The 18,765-nt window shown below is 29.7% G+C and overlaps 1 protein-coding gene across 1 annotated transcript in view; it reads right to left on the reverse strand.

Annotated features, from left to right (window-relative positions):
* LOC107445677 (mediator of RNA polymerase II transcription subunit 25) overlaps positions 1–18,765 on the reverse strand; it is a 39,542-nt gene continuing 20,777 nt past the window's right edge. The window contains exons 15-20 of the mRNA XM_016060137.5: positions 12,545–12,715; positions 12,377–12,466; positions 7,996–8,199; positions 6,529–6,693; positions 6,331–6,450; positions 1–1,993 (exon numbers count right to left, since the gene is read on the reverse strand). Coding sequence (XP_015915623.2) covers positions 1,796–1,993; positions 6,331–6,450; positions 6,529–6,693; positions 7,996–8,199; positions 12,377–12,466; positions 12,545–12,715 — 948 coding nt within the window. The 3' untranslated portion in view covers positions 1–1,795. The remainder of the gene's footprint in view (positions 1,994–6,330; positions 6,451–6,528; positions 6,694–7,995; positions 8,200–12,376; positions 12,467–12,544; positions 12,716–18,765) is intronic.

Genomic DNA, 18,765 nt, shown 5'->3' on the forward strand with positions numbered 1-18,765 from the left:
TTTGTTTTAAAATTTTATTAAATAAAATGACACATTTTTCATAATACTAACTAATAATGATACATTTTATTTTGTTGATTAAAAAAAATTTTTTTTTTTTTTAATATACCTTGCTTCAAAATACTTTATACAAAGAATAAAACTTGTAAATATGCAAAATATGTACAAAAATAAACAAATTTTTTTAACAACATAGTAGGTAATAATTACAAATAATAACCTGTTGCCAATAATTTATATAACTATTATTAATTTTATAACATAGAAACTGCATGCTCAAATAACAGACTTAATAAAATGCTTACTAAATGCAAATTTTGCAAACTGAAATAAACGTAAAAATAATAAAATACTGACATCAATGTATTTTATGAACCTTGTTTAAACATGCATTAATGTACACTGATTATTAAATTGAAAAAAAATTGAACTTAAGTTTGACAAATTGTAATTTAAGTTTGACTAAATTTATAAGAACAGTTATAAAATCTATAAAAAGTGACATTTGAGTAAAACAGTAACACACTTTGCAGAAGTTGGTATTAATAATGGTATTAAAAGTTTGAGACTCCAATTACTGGACAATAATCTTCATAATACAAATAAGGACTTGGCATACAGTCTGCCAAGATACTTTGTACTGTTATTTTTATAAAATTTAATTTTTAGATGCCTTTGAATTTATTTCTAATGCATAAAATATGTTAACAATGATTAACATAGTTTCAATTCTTTGTGGTGGGAATTTGCTTCCATAGCCCACTGCTTAGATGGAACAATTGCAGATGATGAACAAGAATAAAATGATTTCTAGAAACAAATTCAATTTTAATATAATATAGTTAACTCTTGGGTGTCTCAGACATTAAATATTTGAAATGGGTGAAATCAAAATGGAGTTCGTAAAATTTCACTAGTGAAAAAAATTTCTTTCATCTTGTAAATGATTAAAAAAAAAATACATATTAGATTGTTTTTAACTAAGTTAAAATTTAATTGATGATGAATGCTTTTTTAATATCTTAAGAACAATAGTGAAGACTTTTTTTTAAACATTTCTTATTAATCAGGAAGACATACATTCCAGCGTTTAAGGGTTATATCAGTAGTATTTTTTAAAACAGATAGAATTTAAGTCAGAATTTAAAATGACTATTTGTCTGTCTGATCTTTCACATATCTCTTTGTATTATTTTTACGTAATGGAGTATGAAAGTCTTTTAAGTCTAATTTAGTATGATTAAATTACCTTTGCTATATCTGGAAAAAATATCTACTGAAACTACAGAAATTTCGTCGTCGTTGAGGTCTATGAGACAGATTATAATGTGATGAAAATTTTGGAATCATTGAAATCCATAAATTAAGTGCAACAAGCAAGCAGTTCAGATGCACATTGTTATTTTTTTTTTTTAAAAATTTGTTATTTAATAATCTTCATTCCTCAAGTTAATGCCTGAGACAATGCGCAGCTTTTGCATCTGTATTAAGCTTGACTAGGTTAATTCAAATAATTATTGTAAAACAATAAAATAAATATAAAAAAAAAAGAATAAAACTATAATAGAGTTTTAAACTATAACTTTAAATATTTATCTTAAGACCATCAAGATAATTTTATCTTCAACAATTTAGAAATTTATAATATCTGTAATATTTAAACCAATTCAAGTTTATAAAAAGGAAATCATATATACATAAGCATTTTTTTAAAATCATATTCAACTTGTTAATAGTAAAAAATATTAGCTTTTAAATAATTGTTCTATAGCTCTCATGTAAAAGTATCATCAAATTAGGGTTGTAAAGAATCTAGCATTCCCAGATCTCCCCAATTTTGTTGTGCTTGCTGCTGTGGTTGTTGTTGCCCGACATTAGATGCCATTCCTCCTTGTTGAATATTTCCTGGCATTTGTTGGCGCATTCCTTGAGCATGTTGCATCAACATTGGATTTTGTTGGATCTGCTGCCTTCTCAATTGTTGCTGTGCTTGCTGAAAAGTAAAGTTTCCAATATCAAACATTCATTTTTGTAATACGTTTATATTTCTAATGTCTATTTAATAAACACTGTTCCTAGTTAATCATACAGCAAGCATTTGATTTTAAAAAAAAAAGTTAAAAAAGCATCAGGGCATAAAGTTAAAAAAGCATCTCAAGCCCTGGAGTGTTTAAAAAACATTATTTTTAGGTTCAAAAAAGAAATTAAATGATTTAAAGTTTCTTAAAAAAAAATTCTAAACATATATTTAGACTACATTTTACCTTTCATTTTCAGTAATAGATTTAAATAATAGAGCATTTTGTGATATAGTGTATATTGTTTATAAAAGTATATAGCTTTCTTGCTAAGTTCATATATATATGTTTTCTTAAAGTGTTATATTGTATTAAAATTCGAAACAATGTCATTTAGAAGAAATACATATACAGTGATATATCGAGATACGAGTTTAATTCGTTCTGCAACCTTGCTCGTATGTCTATTTGCTCGTATCTCAAAGCAATTTTCCCAATTGAAATTAATTGAAATGCCATTAATCCGTTCCAGCCCTAAAAATTCTACCCCCAATTGTTTTTGAATAAGAAAAATGTATTTATAAATGACAAATATTGTATAAAAACATAATAAAAAAGAATGTAAAGCAAAAAAAAAACTGGTTTTATAAAGTGTACATACATATTTGTATTTTGGCACACACAACTTAAATGCTACTGTATGCTTAATTTTAGCCACTGCTTATCTCTTCACTGGTCTTTGCTTTTTTAGCCAGTTTAAAAAAAAATGTCCAAAGAGGCTTGTTTCTACCTCCTTTTCAGAATGCTGCAGAAATAAGTTAGGCAAGTGTCATAAAATAGCTCCGATGTATGACTAGTTGCAACGTTTTCAGGGTGTTTCTTTTCCACCAATTGTGAAATTCTCTCCCACATTCTCAAGAACTCTTTTATCTCACTTGTAGAGATAACCTCCTCTACCTCTGGCTCTTCCTGAAAACTAATTTCTCGCAGAACTCCCGAATGCTGCTGCGACTTTAACTCTTGTAATTCCTCGGTCGTCAGTTCTTGAGAGTGTTCCTTGGTGAGCTCGTTCACATCTCTCTCCATCACCAGGTTCATGGATTTTCCCAGAGACACAATCTCCTCCTCCACTGGCACTTCGGGTTTGAATCCTTTGAAGCTAAAGACTCACTCAGGGCACAGCTTCTTCCATGCAGAGATCAAGGTCCTCGTTGTAACACTCAGCCAGGCCTGCTCAATAATTATGAGGCATATTAAGATGTTAAAGTGGTCCTTCCAATACTCTCGAAGGGTAAGGTTTGTGTTCTCTGTCACCTCAAAGCAGAGCCGAACCAGGTGGTTAGTGTACAGCTTTTTAACCCGGGAGAACTCGCGCTACTTACCGCCACACGAGAGCTCGCGGCGGGCTTCGCAGGCCCGGAGCGGATTTTCGCTTAAGAAAATGGTAAAATCAATTTGCTGAGCATAAAAGATTTGTGTTTTTAACTTAGAATTATATATGGGTAAATAAAAAATAAAATATTTTTTAAAACACCAAGTTTAAAAAAGTTTAATGATATATTTATATATTTACAATAAAATTTTGAAAAACTTTTTTTAAGCTATACATGTAATTAATATTAGATTTTGAACAATTAAATAATGTTTATTACATTTACTATAATTGAAACAAAACTTACATTTCACTGGCATATTCTGCAAATAACACTGCTATGCTCTCCCCATACATTTTTTGAAAATTTAGCACAAGAAATTTGCGATTTTCTGTCAATTTTGCTGGGGCAGATATGACATCTTTTTCTTGAACATTTTTGCTTTTTTGCCGATGGTGCTTCATAATTTTCATTGCGGTCGCTATGTATTTTTTCACGTAATTCGCGTGGAAGCGTCGGCTGCAAACTTCTTTTTTCTACATGCTCCTTCAGAAACTCTAACGCCAGATCTTTCAAAAATAAACTCCTTTTTTTTGTATTGGAACAGTGGCGATTTCGCAGATAATAGTCAAATTCGCGCATTTTTGGCTGCAGTATTCAAAATACTGAAAAATACTATCATCGGCCATCTGTTACTAACTCTTGCAGTGGAATAAGTAGCTGAAATTTCATCAACTACATCTACAGCTCCCTTCGTCAGATTGTAAAAAGTTATTATTTCTGGTTTCCTGGCTTCTGCAGTTGAAACATCAATTGCACCATCATTGTGCATGGTAGACAAAAGTACCACACATAAATTTTTTTTCGGTACGTAGGATACCAAAGTCGCATTCGTTTGGAATCCAAATAAAGAGGAATACACTTCTCGTTTCTTCCCAGAAATGATTGGTAGTGGTTCTCTTTTATTTTTTCTGACAGTTCCTACAAATGTTATTTTCTTTTGAAGGAGATCTTTCGCTAATGCATAACTAGTATACCAATTGTCAACTATGAGATTACGCCCAGAGTTGTAAATCGGTTCCATTAACCTCTTGACAATTTTATCGGGAGTATTTTCTACTTTATATGGACCTTCTTGTTGAGCACCTGCATAAATTTCAAGATTCCAAGTATAAAATGTCCTAGAATCAACTAAAGCAAATATTTTAATTCTATACTTGGCAGGTTTACTTGGAATATATTGACGAAAGGAACATTTACCTCTAAAGGGTTCTAACTTTTCATCTATAGTGACAAATTCCCCGAGACTGTATACATGTTGGCAGTTTGCAACAAATTTTTCAAAAATAGATTGTATGGGAGCCAATTTATCCAGTTCTCTTCTAGAAGGACGATCAGTAATATCATCGAATCTTATGCATCTCATTAGGAATAAAAAGCGACTATATGACATAGTCCGATAAAAAACTTCAAGGCCTGTGCCATCGGTATTCCAAATATCACGGACATTTACATGTGAGGATTTGTGAATTCCCGCTAAATAAAGGCCAATAAATGCTCTTATTTCCGTCATATTTGTCTCACGAGCATCTCTTTTTCTTTGGAAATTGCATGCAGTTGATTTTATATAAATGTTTGCGCATTCCACAATACTCGTTGTTATTATTTCGTTGATAAGCAACTTCCATGATTCGATAGGGCAGGATACATTTCTTGCATCACCAACATTTCCGGGCAATTTTGTTACGATATTGCGAGCTGGAGTTCTCACGTTTCGTCTTGGTTTATTTTTATTCCATTATTGTGTGCCTGGCCACATTGAGCATTATAGTTTTCAGGCCTTGCCATTAAGGTCTCACTTCTTTACGTAGAAAGAAAGGGGAGAAAGTATGCTCAAATTATTTTTCTACGATTTTTTAGTCTTGTATTGAATTGATATAGTTGAACAAAAATTTGTTTTAAAGTTACATAGAGAGAAAAAGCATTTGTAACTTTAAATAAAGGACTTAAAAAGTTCTAACTGAGCTTTAGATCTCTAACACTAGTAAGTCAACGTTCTTTCTTTTTTAAACTTATAAATATGAAACAACTGTAACATAAGTAAGATTGTCATATTTTGCTTTTTTTGACTATTAAAAGCATTGAAATTTAGAACTTCAATGCTAAAGATATACAGTGGTACCTCGAGATACGAGTGCCCTAACATATGAGTTATTTGAGATACGAGCAGTCGATCGAATGAAGTTTTGTTTTGAGATGCGAGGAACGGCCTTGCAAGCCCTTCTCGTCCTCAATGATGCTCCTGCTCACCCATCGAACCTCGAAGATGACATCCTCGAACGTAAAATATATAGAAATTTTATTTGATATGATCTAAATGCTACTGACAATAATTATATACTCTAAAAACTTACAAAACAAAGTTAATTTACTCTTTTTTTATACCTTAATCATATGAAGAATAAAAACAAGAATGCTTATTAATTGAAAATTTTTTTTTGTCCCTAATGCCTATCACTTTTTTGTTAATAACAATTAATGCTTCTGATTTATAGTTAAAATAAAATTTTGATGTTAAGACCATTTTTTCAACAAATTAATAATTGGTACATTAATGTTTTCGTTAATAAGTACTTAAAAAAGGATATTTCGGCTTGCTAAAGTTTCTTCCCGGCGCATATTTGTTAGACAAATACCAGCCAGACAATGTACAAGTTTGGAGATTTTTCACGATTTCTCAAATTTATTTTTCAGATATTATGAGTAGTATTATATAAAAGCAAAATGATAATTTAGCTTTCTGTAAATCAGATTTGAACAGCAAATAATTAAAAAAAAAAATAATAATTAAAAAATTCTCTTTTATTCCTAGATTACGCTACATATTAAAATAATTATAAAATTATGCACATACATATTTATATATAAATGATTTTTACCTGCTGCAGCAAATTTCGCAGTTGAGGGTTATGGTTACCTTGCTGGTTCATTTGTTGCATATTTATAGTCTGCTGTTGTTGGGCCAACTGTTGTTGCTGAAGTTGTAGTTGTTGTTGCAACTAAAAAGATAAATCAAAGTGAATGTTTGCAAGAAAAAAAAAATAAATAAAAAGAAACCTGAAAAATTACTGCTTTACCTGTCTTATAGCATTCTGTCTATCAATCATTTGTTGCTGTTGTTGTTGTTGCTGCTGTTGCTGTACTTGTTGTTGTACTTGCTGTTGCTGCTCCTGAGCAGCTTTATATTGCAATTCTTTCTGCTGTGCTTGTTCCAAGGTTTGTTGCAGTTGTTGTATTTTAAGCTTAAAGGAAAAGAAATTGTTATAACAGCCTTGTAATACTCATAGTATCTAACTCAAATAAAATATCGCCAATTCAAATAATCACTAGAATACCCTATGAGGGACTACACTTGAGGGAGATTACATCACAAAAAATTGGAAATCTAAATGAATACATCAGTTTGGTTAAAGAAACGTATTTGAGAGTATGCATAACAAGATATAGAACCTACAGATTTTGAATAATCTTGTAAAAGAGTAGCAATAATGGAAATTTATGAATAATCTTGTAAAAGAGTAGCAATAATGGTACTAGTTTTTTTTTATTAAAATAAGCTAATCAGCAAAATTACAAAAACACCATTCTATTTAGTCTTCAATTTTAAACTTAGTTACCAAACGTTTATAAATTCCAAATTATCATATATATCTACATATGTTATTGTAAAAACTCAAAGCAAAAGTCTCAAGTATACTTTTATATAATTTCATTTTGGCCTCTTACTAAGCCTTTGCAGTAAAACCAAGGAGTTACTAAGGTACTTAGGATTAACCAAACTTCAACATTAACATATATACAAATATTTTCTGTTAAAATATAAAATTAAATACATGCTAGACTTTCATACTCTGGTGTTTGCAATGTTCAAAACTGTGGTGCGTTTATGTAGGAATAAAATTTTAAAAACATTTGTCAAGTAGCGCCAAGGTATTTTAAAAACTCTTAATACAAACAAAACTCTTTACAATGACACCCTCATTCCACAGAAAAACTGTTTCAGTAAAATAATCTGTAATGATAATAACTATAAGAACCATTCGAGTTTAATAACCAAAACAAAAAACTCCATTTAGCAGGTGTCATACCATTTAAAACTAAATTTCAGAAAATTATGTTCTATAGATATATACTAAGTTCTTTTTAAAAATTATCCATTTTTTTTATTTACATTATTTTTTTCACATTCAATACACTTTTGAAAAAATATGGTACGTAATTATTAACTCATCTTAATGATTATGCAGCAATCCTATAAAATTTTGAAATTGTTTTTTTTTTTTAATTCTTTATATATATATATATATAAAGGACTTTTAATAGATTTTTAAAATATTAGCAGAAATGGTGCAAAGTGTTAAGTATAATCTACAAACAATAAGTTTGTGACATACAATAAGCTTATTAAAAGATATTGTTTTTGTTCAAAAAAGTTTAATATGTGGAAAATAAACATATTTGTGAAACCTTTGAAAAAAAGAAAACTGTTTAAGTATCAATTAATAGGATTCAAAGTTATTAAACTTTTATATTGAAAAACTTACCAAATTTTGCTGTCTAGCAGCTTCTAAATGATTTAATCTGGCAGCATTATTAGTTTGCGCATTCATGTTTTGAGAATGTCCCATGCCATTATTATTGGCAGGAGCTTGGGCAGCTGGAGCATTATTTTGTGGAACTGGTTGTTGATTGATCGGCATACGGGCATTCATTTGACTTCCATTAGGGTTTATATTACTAGGTGCAAGCTATAATAAAAAAGCAATGTATAGGAACTTAACAATTAAGTATTATGAAATACAATTCATCAATATTCTAATTTATTCATCATCATTTTTTATTAAAATAAAGAATACAGTATTAAAAAAAAAAAGACAAGTTTTTATTCATGAATGACAATAAAGTTTAACTAACATGTTAAAACAAATAACCACACTTCAGAAAAACAAAAGTCTGTAGTAAAAGTAAATAAAATACAGTCGGACCTCTATTTAACGAAGTTGCTAAATCCCGATAATAAGTTCGTTATATGGAAAATTCGATAAATAGAAAATCCCCTTTGGAAATACTTAAACAACACAAAACAGATTTGAAATTCATAAACACAAGACAGAATTAACATAACAATGGATACACCTTTATCTTGTAAACTAGTATCGACTATTTATTTTATAAATCCTAACCATTAAAGAAATCTGCATGGAAAATAAGAATAGAGCAAAACATTATCCAGTGTTATACAATCATGCTATATACATTTACAACTAAAAACAGCTAAATTTATGCATGAAATCTTGACTGTATTTATTTGTTGTATAAAATTATAACTGCTAAGTAATTTTAAATAGTGAAAGTGGAAGTTAAATAGGGAAGTGGGAAATAGGGAAAGTGGAAGTTAAATAGGGAAGTGGGAAATAGGGAAGTGGGAAATAGGGAAAGTGGATCACAAAGAAAGGTTCGCTAAATAGAAAATTCACTTCGCTATTTGGAAGTTATTTCACAAAGAAATTTGCAAAATGTTCTTGGTTCTTCGAAAAAATTTGCAAAATAGAGAAATTCGCAAAATGGAAGTTCGTTAAATAGAAGTTCGACTGTATATCGAATTGAGAAATAAACTATTACACATGAAGCAATATCATATCTCTTAGGAAATATCTAGAATATTATCATTCATAGGTATATTAAAGAATTAGTTCATGAATTGGCATTAAAATTTGCTACACGTAATGTAGCAATGTCTATTAATTTACCCTAATATATGAAATGCACCAGTACAGATTCCCACTCTTTAAATATCAAAAGACTGAAAAATTTTTATGAATTTGTTAAACCTGATTTAAAGATAATAGCTGAAACATTTATTGAAAATACAATTTATTATATAATGTATTGAATTAATAATGGTATGTTCTATTAGTATTCAAAGAAAACTAAAGAATAACTACAAATAAAAGTTATTGAATTTCCAGCAATAATCTTTGTAATCAGCAATATCATAATTGTATTCCTACTCATAAGGATTAATTAACAGCATATACAGAAACTTCGCAGTACAAGGACTTTAAATAAAAGTGTAATTAATAATATTTAATGAAAACGATATGATAAATGATACTCAATCCCCCTCATTTTTTTCAGAAAAAAAGCATGATGCTTGCATTGGGCCTGTCTCCCATTGATCGTTAGGCAGCAAATATATGGTAATACTCACTAAGGTCCTCTATGAAAGATTGTTTCTCCAGATACTTGCTTTTCATTTGAATTGGAAATGGATTTGCTTATCTTTAAGTTATAATCTTGAAATTGATTGGCTGTTTAGTGCCAATAATAATGTGACAAAAAAAAAAAATAAGGGAAGGGGAATTCATGCTGACGAATACAACTACTTATGTTTTTCACTTTAAATTAATACCAGACGTGCCAACTCTCCCGCATTTTGCGGGAGTCTCCCGAATTTTGAGTTATTCTCCCGCCCTCCGGAATTGATTTGAAAAACTCCCGAATTTTACTGCGATCGACGGCCAAACTCAAAATTACCTAATTTTTCCGTGAGTGCGAAGGTAAGTTTTTCTTTCAGCTTGAATTCCATCCCCTCTTATCAAACTACCATCTGCCTGAAGCGTAGCTGAACATGCTTTATTTTCCCCCCTCTTCAACGTTACCTCTAAAAACACTCCTATTTCACCCGCCCCCTTACACTGGGGGCGGGTGAAATCTTCCTCTTCTTTCGTGTGGAGTTGAATGCAATGACGTCACATGTCGTTATCGAGTGACGTCCGTTCAGGAGTGGGGAAACTCGTACTCTCGATAGTTGGAATTGATATTGTATCTTGCTGTTTTTATAGTTTTTAATGCGTATTTTTCCACGGTTGGTAACAAGCTCATAAACTAGCAACGTGATATCAATTATTCGTTTAGTCTTCGTATTTTTTAAAAAAAAAAAAAAAAATTCAAGGATGTCTTCAGTCGAAACGGAAGTATGGATCAATTTCAACAAATCATGTACCAATGACTTTAGCAAGACTTAATTGCGGAGAGCTAAGTCTGCAACTCTTTTTTTCATGCATACAGTAGAGAACCATTTATCTGGTATCCAGATAATCCGGAAAAAAAATTTGCTCGGTTCTCCCGCCATTTTGAACTAAAACGATATGAAAAAAAAAGCGGAAACTGGACTAATCCTTGAAGTTGAGTAGAGGAAAATGTGAGGAAGGGAAGAATTTTTTTCCCCGTTTACCCAGAGAAACGTCATTTCTTCCGCGACCTTGAAGATTTTAGATCTTTATTCTCTTTTAGGTCGTTAAACTCAAAGGAGTGGCATGATGATTTCGTTTGCTAGTTTGATTTACGAGGGGGTGGGGAAAATGCATTGCACATGCATATCAGTGAACAGAAGATGAAAGAGAAAAATATATTTATCTATTTGACATCGATTAATAAAAATAAAATGTTTTTCTTTTGAATAAATTCTGATTCTTTGGAAGTGCGGTATCTTTCGCAAGTTTTTCTTGATGTGGAATCACACCTGCTTTAATTAAAAATCGCGTTTTTTTTTTTAAAAAAAAAAAAGGAGAATTGTTTATTAATTTAAGCATACAATTATTTTATGAAGCAGATTGCAGTTTCGTTTATCTGATTCCACTACGTTTTTTTTTTCTTCTTTTTCATGATAAATTTTGCACTCAATAAAATTAGTTGTATTACCAAATTTTTTAATTATTATTTTTTTTTTTTAAAGTCCGTTGATCTTGCCTTGTTCTAGGTTTTAATATTTATGCTAGTGCCGTTTTTTAACTATCGTTTCGGTTCGATAATTTTCAAGTGTTGTTTTTATTTAGATTAATTGGTTTTCCTTTTATTTTCGCCCCCCCCCCATGAAATATATTGCGTTATTTAATCATTGGTTTTGTTTATTAGTTGATTTAGGAATCGTAATTATTTTTTAAACTTGTTTTTCTTGTCTAAACTTGCAAATTTTTTTATTCTTTTAAATTTTATTTTTCTACAATTTTTTTCCTTTTTAGATTTAGGAGTGCTTTTCTTTTTTCTCTTACTTTAAAATGTGTTTACATTTTTTCCTTGTAATTTGGGTTTGATAAAACATCGATTAACGACACTTTTTTGTCGATCCAGGAAACCGGGAAATTAAGACATCTGGGATAGCGATGGTCCCGAGCATCCCGGATAATTGGTTCTTTATTGTACAGACATTAGTATTGAATTGGTTTTTTAAAATAAAATACTTATTCAATTTGTTTATTTTTTAAAAGTTTTTGTGTATTTTTATTACAGTGTCGGGTTTTTGAATAATGTTTTATTAAGGAAATGGTATTTATTTAAAGAGTATCTACCTAATATAGTTTTGTGTTGCTAAATCTGTGTTTAATTATTTTATTTCCATTTAATATTTTTAAACAATTATTGCTCTATTAGTGTGTAAAATTTCTTGCATTCTTATATTTAATAAATTTTTTACTTAAAATTCCTTAGAAGTGCCAAATGTTGCATACCATGCACCTTTTTTTACCCCTCCTGAAATCTCCTGAATTCTTGTTAGGGAAACTCCTGAATGTTAATTTTGCTAGGTTGGCACGTCTGTAATACAATACAATGAATTATAAAGACTAACATATGATGAATCTACAATAATATCTAATCTGTTGTGTCCTTCAGATAACTCATGAAATAATGCAGTCAACTAAAATTTTAGATATAGCCATAGTTTACTATTGTAATAAACAACTACCATGGGGTAAAAAGTGAAACTTAAGAAGTTATGGTTATATTTTTAAATTTTTTTTATCATATATGCAAGGGAAAGGGATTGAAAAACATCAGACACCATCATCTTGAATAAAATTTCAACCAATACAATATAATATTGATGTATACAAGTACCAATTTGGATAACAGAAAAAGAATTACCTGTGGAATCATCATATTTGCACTTGTATTAGTGTTGGGTTGCACTGCCATATTATTCTCAGGTTGAGGAACAGAGCTAGCAATTTGCATCTGCAAAACAGCTTCAATTACTACAAATGCTTTTATAAATTAGTATTGTTACAGATAAATTACTTTTAAAATGTATACCCTTTGTTTTTGTTGCTGTTGCTTACGATGATTATCATACATTTGTCGAATATTATTGAAAAATGCCTCTTGATCATTAGCAATAAAACCCATGTATATTCTTTTGTCAGGCATATATAGTATTACCATAATTCGGATATCACAATTATTAGGAAACTGTACACACCCTACCTAAAGTATAGAATAAAAAAATAATATTAATTATTTAGAACACATGAAACTATGTCATACATTAAAATGTTTACAGGTACTATTAATCAATTTGTAGTAAATATAACAGGTTTACTCAGACATCTGCTTTGCAACTGTAAAAAACGTGTTCACTATAGATTTCAAGAAAAGTGGCTAGAGAGCTACTTTCTTTTTACTGCTAATTCTATAAACGCTAAAAAAAAATGTAAAAAACTGATAAAAGAATTTTTTTTTTGGGGAAAAAAAATAAGTTGCAATGAGTAGATTATCATACAAAAATGACAAATATGCAGAAATTTCAATTTTGAATTTTCTGTCACACAGTTGATTTTTCGATTACATAGCACACATAATAAAAAATGACTGAAAATTTATAAAATAAATGATGATTAAAAAAATATTGTCCCTATATATATATTTTTTTAAAGCTTATAAGCGGGTTAAGTATTACAAGCTTATTCAGGGGCGCTACTTACTGACTGATGCCTGTTTTTGTATAAGTTTATATATTGGCTTGAAACAAAATCATGCTATACCAAGTAAAAATAATTTAAATAATCTTTGTAACTGGAGAAAAAAAAGACAGGTACCATCAGATTAGAAGCAAACTTCGGAGGCAGAAAAAAATGCTTTCACAGCAGGTGTGCCAACTTAAAAAAAAATCTTCTAAGGTATCTAACAGTAAAAATGCATTAAAAACAAAATTAATTTTGATTTAATGAACTGATAATACAAATCATTTTCTGACCAGCTTTAGTTTAAAGAAAATAGGAATAAAGATTAATAAAAATAATTTACCATAACAGACAAATCAAATTTGATTGATCTCTTTTTAAAAAATTTCAATTGATGCTAATCTATCATAATATTTTTCGCAAAAATCTTTATTTGTAGTCATTTTGCACAGTTATACTTTAGATGAAATCTAACTAAAAATTATTTTCCCATTACATTAATAAAAGATTTTTATTGGTTCTTTAAAACTGGAGCTGATCAGAGAATTTTCTAGAGATTTTCATATTTAGCATGATAAATTTTGTAAAAAGCAACCACTTTGAATCTCATCAAATGCAAAATTGTCAGCGTGATTTATAACATGCTAAGTGTGATGCCATAATTGGCATTACATATTTATTTTCTATCCTTTTAAAATATCCTTCATTACTTAAGCTTATTTTTATTAATAGAAGGATTATATTTAAAATAAATCAAAAACTTAATCTTTTTAAACGAACATAAAATATTTATTTCTTCTCTTCCAGATCAATGTAACGGATACTTTTTTATTTCATTACTAATGCAGACTTATAAATTCACTGTCGCCTCTAATCGAAAACAAAAATCTATTTATAACTTTTTATTCTAATTTTCCAACGGCTAAATGTTTCAGTTGCATGGTTGTAATAATTCACATAAATTTGTTGGTGACTCGTGATCGCCAAGGTGTTCTTTTACATCCATGTTGATATGCTAGTTGGCTTTGTTTTGGCTATGATATATTAGGAAAAATCGCCAAATTATGGATCTTCTACCCATACTTTCTCTGTACGTTGAGAATAAATATATTCACTTTTAATTTCAAATTTGTGGAGGCTGAGAGCCCTTTGGGGGCCTCTCAGTCTAAATTTTCTAACCGTCAGAAAGGATGTTCTGGCTTTATGATCTCTCAATAGAGAGTATTATTATTTCATCCCTTTAAGGGATTTCTTATTTAGGATGAAGATGTGGCCACTGTCGAAATCTTAAATTATGATTAATAAAACCTAAATTTACATTCAACGATTTGTACATTATTTCCTGGAAACTTAATTGTTTTATTCATTCAATATTGGCCCAAATGAACATTCATATATTACACTATACAACTATACGGCTAGTGACGGAGAAGCAAAGCTTCCCTCACACTAAGTACTTAATGAATAAATTTAAAAAGAAAAATTTTTTCTTCTTTTTTAAATAATTAACTTAAAATTTCTACAGTAATTCCTAATATAATAATTCCTAAAATAAAAAAGACACCACTTCAAAAGCAAAAGCTTTTCGTAATGAGGGTTAAATGAGGGTTAGTATTAATGAGGGTTAGTGTTTCATAATGAGGGTTAGTATTTCTTCTGAAAAAAATGGAAGTAAAAAAATCCAAAAGAAACTGTAAGAAATTAAAAATGACCTAAACAATTGCTTAGCAGTAAGTGTACTTTTTTTTTTTTATAAAAAAAAGTAGATATGTTCAAATTACACCAGAGAACATTTTTTTTGCTTAATGTAGGGTGAAATGTTTGAACATATTTGAGATACTTTCATGTCACTGATTTCAAATCTGCAATCAGTTTCTATCTACAAGCCACACTTTCGTTTTTTTAAAAAAATTTAATCCTTTATTTAATAAATTATATAAAATTAGAAACAGATGGATTGAATTCAATACATTTACTTTAGCGAAATATAATACAGCAAAGCTCCGCATGATAAAAAATGTAACATTCCAACTATTAAGATGGATACAAAAGTATGATATTTCTTATCTGATATTGAATCTGCATTAAGGAATTTTGTATATTTAATCGAAATTGTGTGGTATTTCTGAATTTATGCAGAGTGCAACCAACTTTCTTCGTTCCTCAATGAAATAGATATCCCACAAAAACAAATTGAAAGAAATGTTACATTCCACAAGAACAAATTGTTAAGACAAGGCGTTCTGTCTTCTAATTCCTCATAAATCTATCACTCCTTATCTCCCCCTCTGCTGACCAGATGAGTGGTTCTCTCGCCATTCAAGCCCCCCTCCTCTAGCGTCCACCATGCAAAAGGGGGCAACCCCAAACGATGTGCAGGTTACAAATTATCAATTTGTTTTTGTCGGATATCTGTTTCATTGAGGGATGAAAAAGCTGCTAGTTCCATGGTTGTGCTCAGCCTTAGAAAGGCATTTACAGCCAAGCACCTGATATTGCCCTACTTGTGTGTGAATTATGTTATTGCCCTAGTTGTTGGGAAATTACCAACACGCATGCATATTGAAAATTATTAATTGACCAAACTTGATTGGTGGTTATTAAAATTAACAGGTAAAGGTGAAAAAATGTCAATCGAAGGTTGATAATGGAATTTTTCATAAAAGTACAGATAGTAAAGATTTAAAGAATGTCATGCTGCATTTGGCATTCATTACATATTTCCTAACTCTTAAAATGTCTTTTATTACTTAAACTTATTTTATTAATTGAATTATATTTAAATTAAATCAATGAGTTAATCTTTTTAAGTGAACATTAAATTAATTTATTCTTTTCTTATCGATCAATGTAACAGCTAACTTGTTATTTCAATTCTAATGTAGACTCATTAATTCACTGCAGGGCCTAATCGGAAACAAAAAAATATATATAAATTTTTTAATTCTGAAATTTCTTACCACAAATATATTACATTAAATTTTGAAAGATTTAATTTTAAATAATAATTAAATTGAATCATAAATTAATGTGGCTTTTGAAATTTTTTTAATAAGTCATCCATATTGTACTTAGTTCTTGATGATAATTATTGATTTATGTTCATAAATGGTAATATTTACTCGCGATTATGTGCTGTTCCAAACTTACAACAATATCAGATAGCCAAATAGATGATACGAGAATACAACAATATATGATTGAACTGTTTGAAAAATTGCTTGTTAGCACTAATTTCAAAATTCAATATCACTTAAGTAATGGGTTTTTCCATTACTAAATTTTCGAACTTTCCTTATAAGTTTTTGCCATATTTTCAACAGGCCCTTGTGTACGACAGTTGAAACCTTGCGTTCAGTAGGACATCATGATCTTACTAATTTAGTTATAATAACTTTGATACTAATTTATACATAACTTTGAATAAGATCAATGTATAGGCTAGAAATAGTGTGTACATGCTAATTTTCATTAGAAACTTTTTAAAGAGACACACATGTTAAAATACTAACATAATAAACATTTATAGTTAGTCTAGGTGTTGCATTGAATCTAGACTAACAGGTATGCACATTTTAGTTTAAATCTCATACATTTAGAAATCATTATTAAAATATTATTATATTACTAATGTTCGTGCCCACTGCGACACAAGCACCATCTCTTAGAGTTTTAATTATTTGAAGCAGTGTTAAAAGAGTTCCACAATTAAGCGGATGTGTGTGAAACAACACAACAGTGAAAATGTTTGTATAAAGTTTAAAATAAAATAATTATTGAGTACAGTCCAATTGTCAGAGTTAATGAAATACATCTGGTCCGTACAAACCGGACTAATTAGTGAGCTATGGATAAATTTTGAGATGTGCAATTAATGTTCATTGTGCGTAAGCTACGACGTATTCAAAGTGAAACTTTAAAATCAAAAGTTAAACTTCTTGGATGAGCATGTAGTGTCGAAGTAGGTGCATGAACTTTCTGGTCATTTACTCCCACCAGTTAAATTCTGTATTTATCCATATGAGTTAAGTGATATATGTTAATTTTTGTGATTATATTTTGTTTGCATATTTGTTTAAAGGCGCAAAAAAAGTAGACTTACAACTTGCCGCTACTGAGTTAGGTGTGATAATAAGTGATAAAATGACAAATATAGATCTTACTAATCTTATAAAAAATACTGAGAGTTACAAAACAGATCATAATATGGTAACTGAGCTAATCGAGGAGATAATAGATGATAGGAAAACAGAATTAGAAGAACTTGAGAAAAGTAAACAACAAGAGTTACAATTGGAACAAATAAAATTAGAGTGAGCAAAAGCAGAATTGGAATTGTTACGCAAGCAGCCAGTTCAAAAAACTAATGTGGACGAGTCTCTGGATTCGATAATAAAAAGTAAAAGTATAAATGTATTCCGAGTCAGCCTGAAGTATGGGGTTTATTTTTTGCTTCTTTGGAAAGGTCCTTTATTTATAACAAAAAATGTACCCGATAAATTTAAGGCTGAAATTCTTTTGAACTTACTAGGCGAAAAAGCGTCAAACGTAATTTCTTACATAAGTGATAACGAACTCAGTGATTATGATAAAATAAAAACAATTGTTTTGAGGGAGTTTGAACCGACCCCCCAGTATTGTTTAGAGAAATTTAAGAAAACAACTAGGCACACAAATGAAACCCATTTGCAATTTGCATCACGTTTAACTACTAGCTTTATTTTTTATTTTTTGTCTCACGCGGAAAATCTTTAACGGAGGTCAACAGTCATAAATCGTCTAATATGAGAAATATGTCTAGAGCATTTTTGGCTGATAGCAAAAGTTTAAAGTGTATTATGTGTTTGTGTGCGAGATTAGACATTTTGAACAAATTAACAAACTTGTGCTTCATATGACTTCTAACCCTTTTATTCTTGAATTACTTGATATTAGCAAAAGTTATTCTAAAGTATTGCATGTTATTAGTTATCTTTTCAGATTTATCCACAATGTAAGGAATTCTGGAAATAGGATGTTGGGACCTCTTACTATGAAAGAAAGAAGTAAGAGTGAAACTTTTCTGATAAAAAACGTTCAAAGTATAGAGTTTGAAGAAGAGCTCAAGTGTTTAAGGGCTCAACAAAACGTGTCACACAAAAGTAAGATAAAAAATTTAAATCCTTTTTTTGATGAAGAAGGAGTGTTAAGAGTAAATGGCAGAATAAATCATGCTAATGTAGAATTTAATAGTAAATTTCAAATTATCCTGCCTAAAGGTCATAAATTAAATAGGCTAATTTTAGAGTTCTATCACAAGTGATATTTTCATTTAGGGCCTACTGCTTTACTACATTATGTTTGACAAAAATGTTGGCCAGTTCAGGGTAAAGCAACGTGCAGGAAAATTGTGCACGATTGCTTTAAGGTAAAACCTTTAGGAGTTGAACAGTTAATGGGAAATCTCCCGAAAGAAAGAGTAAATGCTGATTTTCCTTTCAATTGCTCGGGCACAGATTCACGGAAGGGAATTTACCATAAAATTTATGTTTGCATTTTTGTGTGTTTAGTCACTAAGGCAATACACCTAGAATT

This window comes from Parasteatoda tepidariorum, chromosome 6, assembly GCF_982258835.1.
Source record: "Parasteatoda tepidariorum strain Cologne lab strain chromosome 6, Ptep-v5.0, whole genome shotgun sequence".
Taxonomy (NCBI): domain Eukaryota; kingdom Metazoa; phylum Arthropoda; class Arachnida; order Araneae; family Theridiidae; genus Parasteatoda; species Parasteatoda tepidariorum.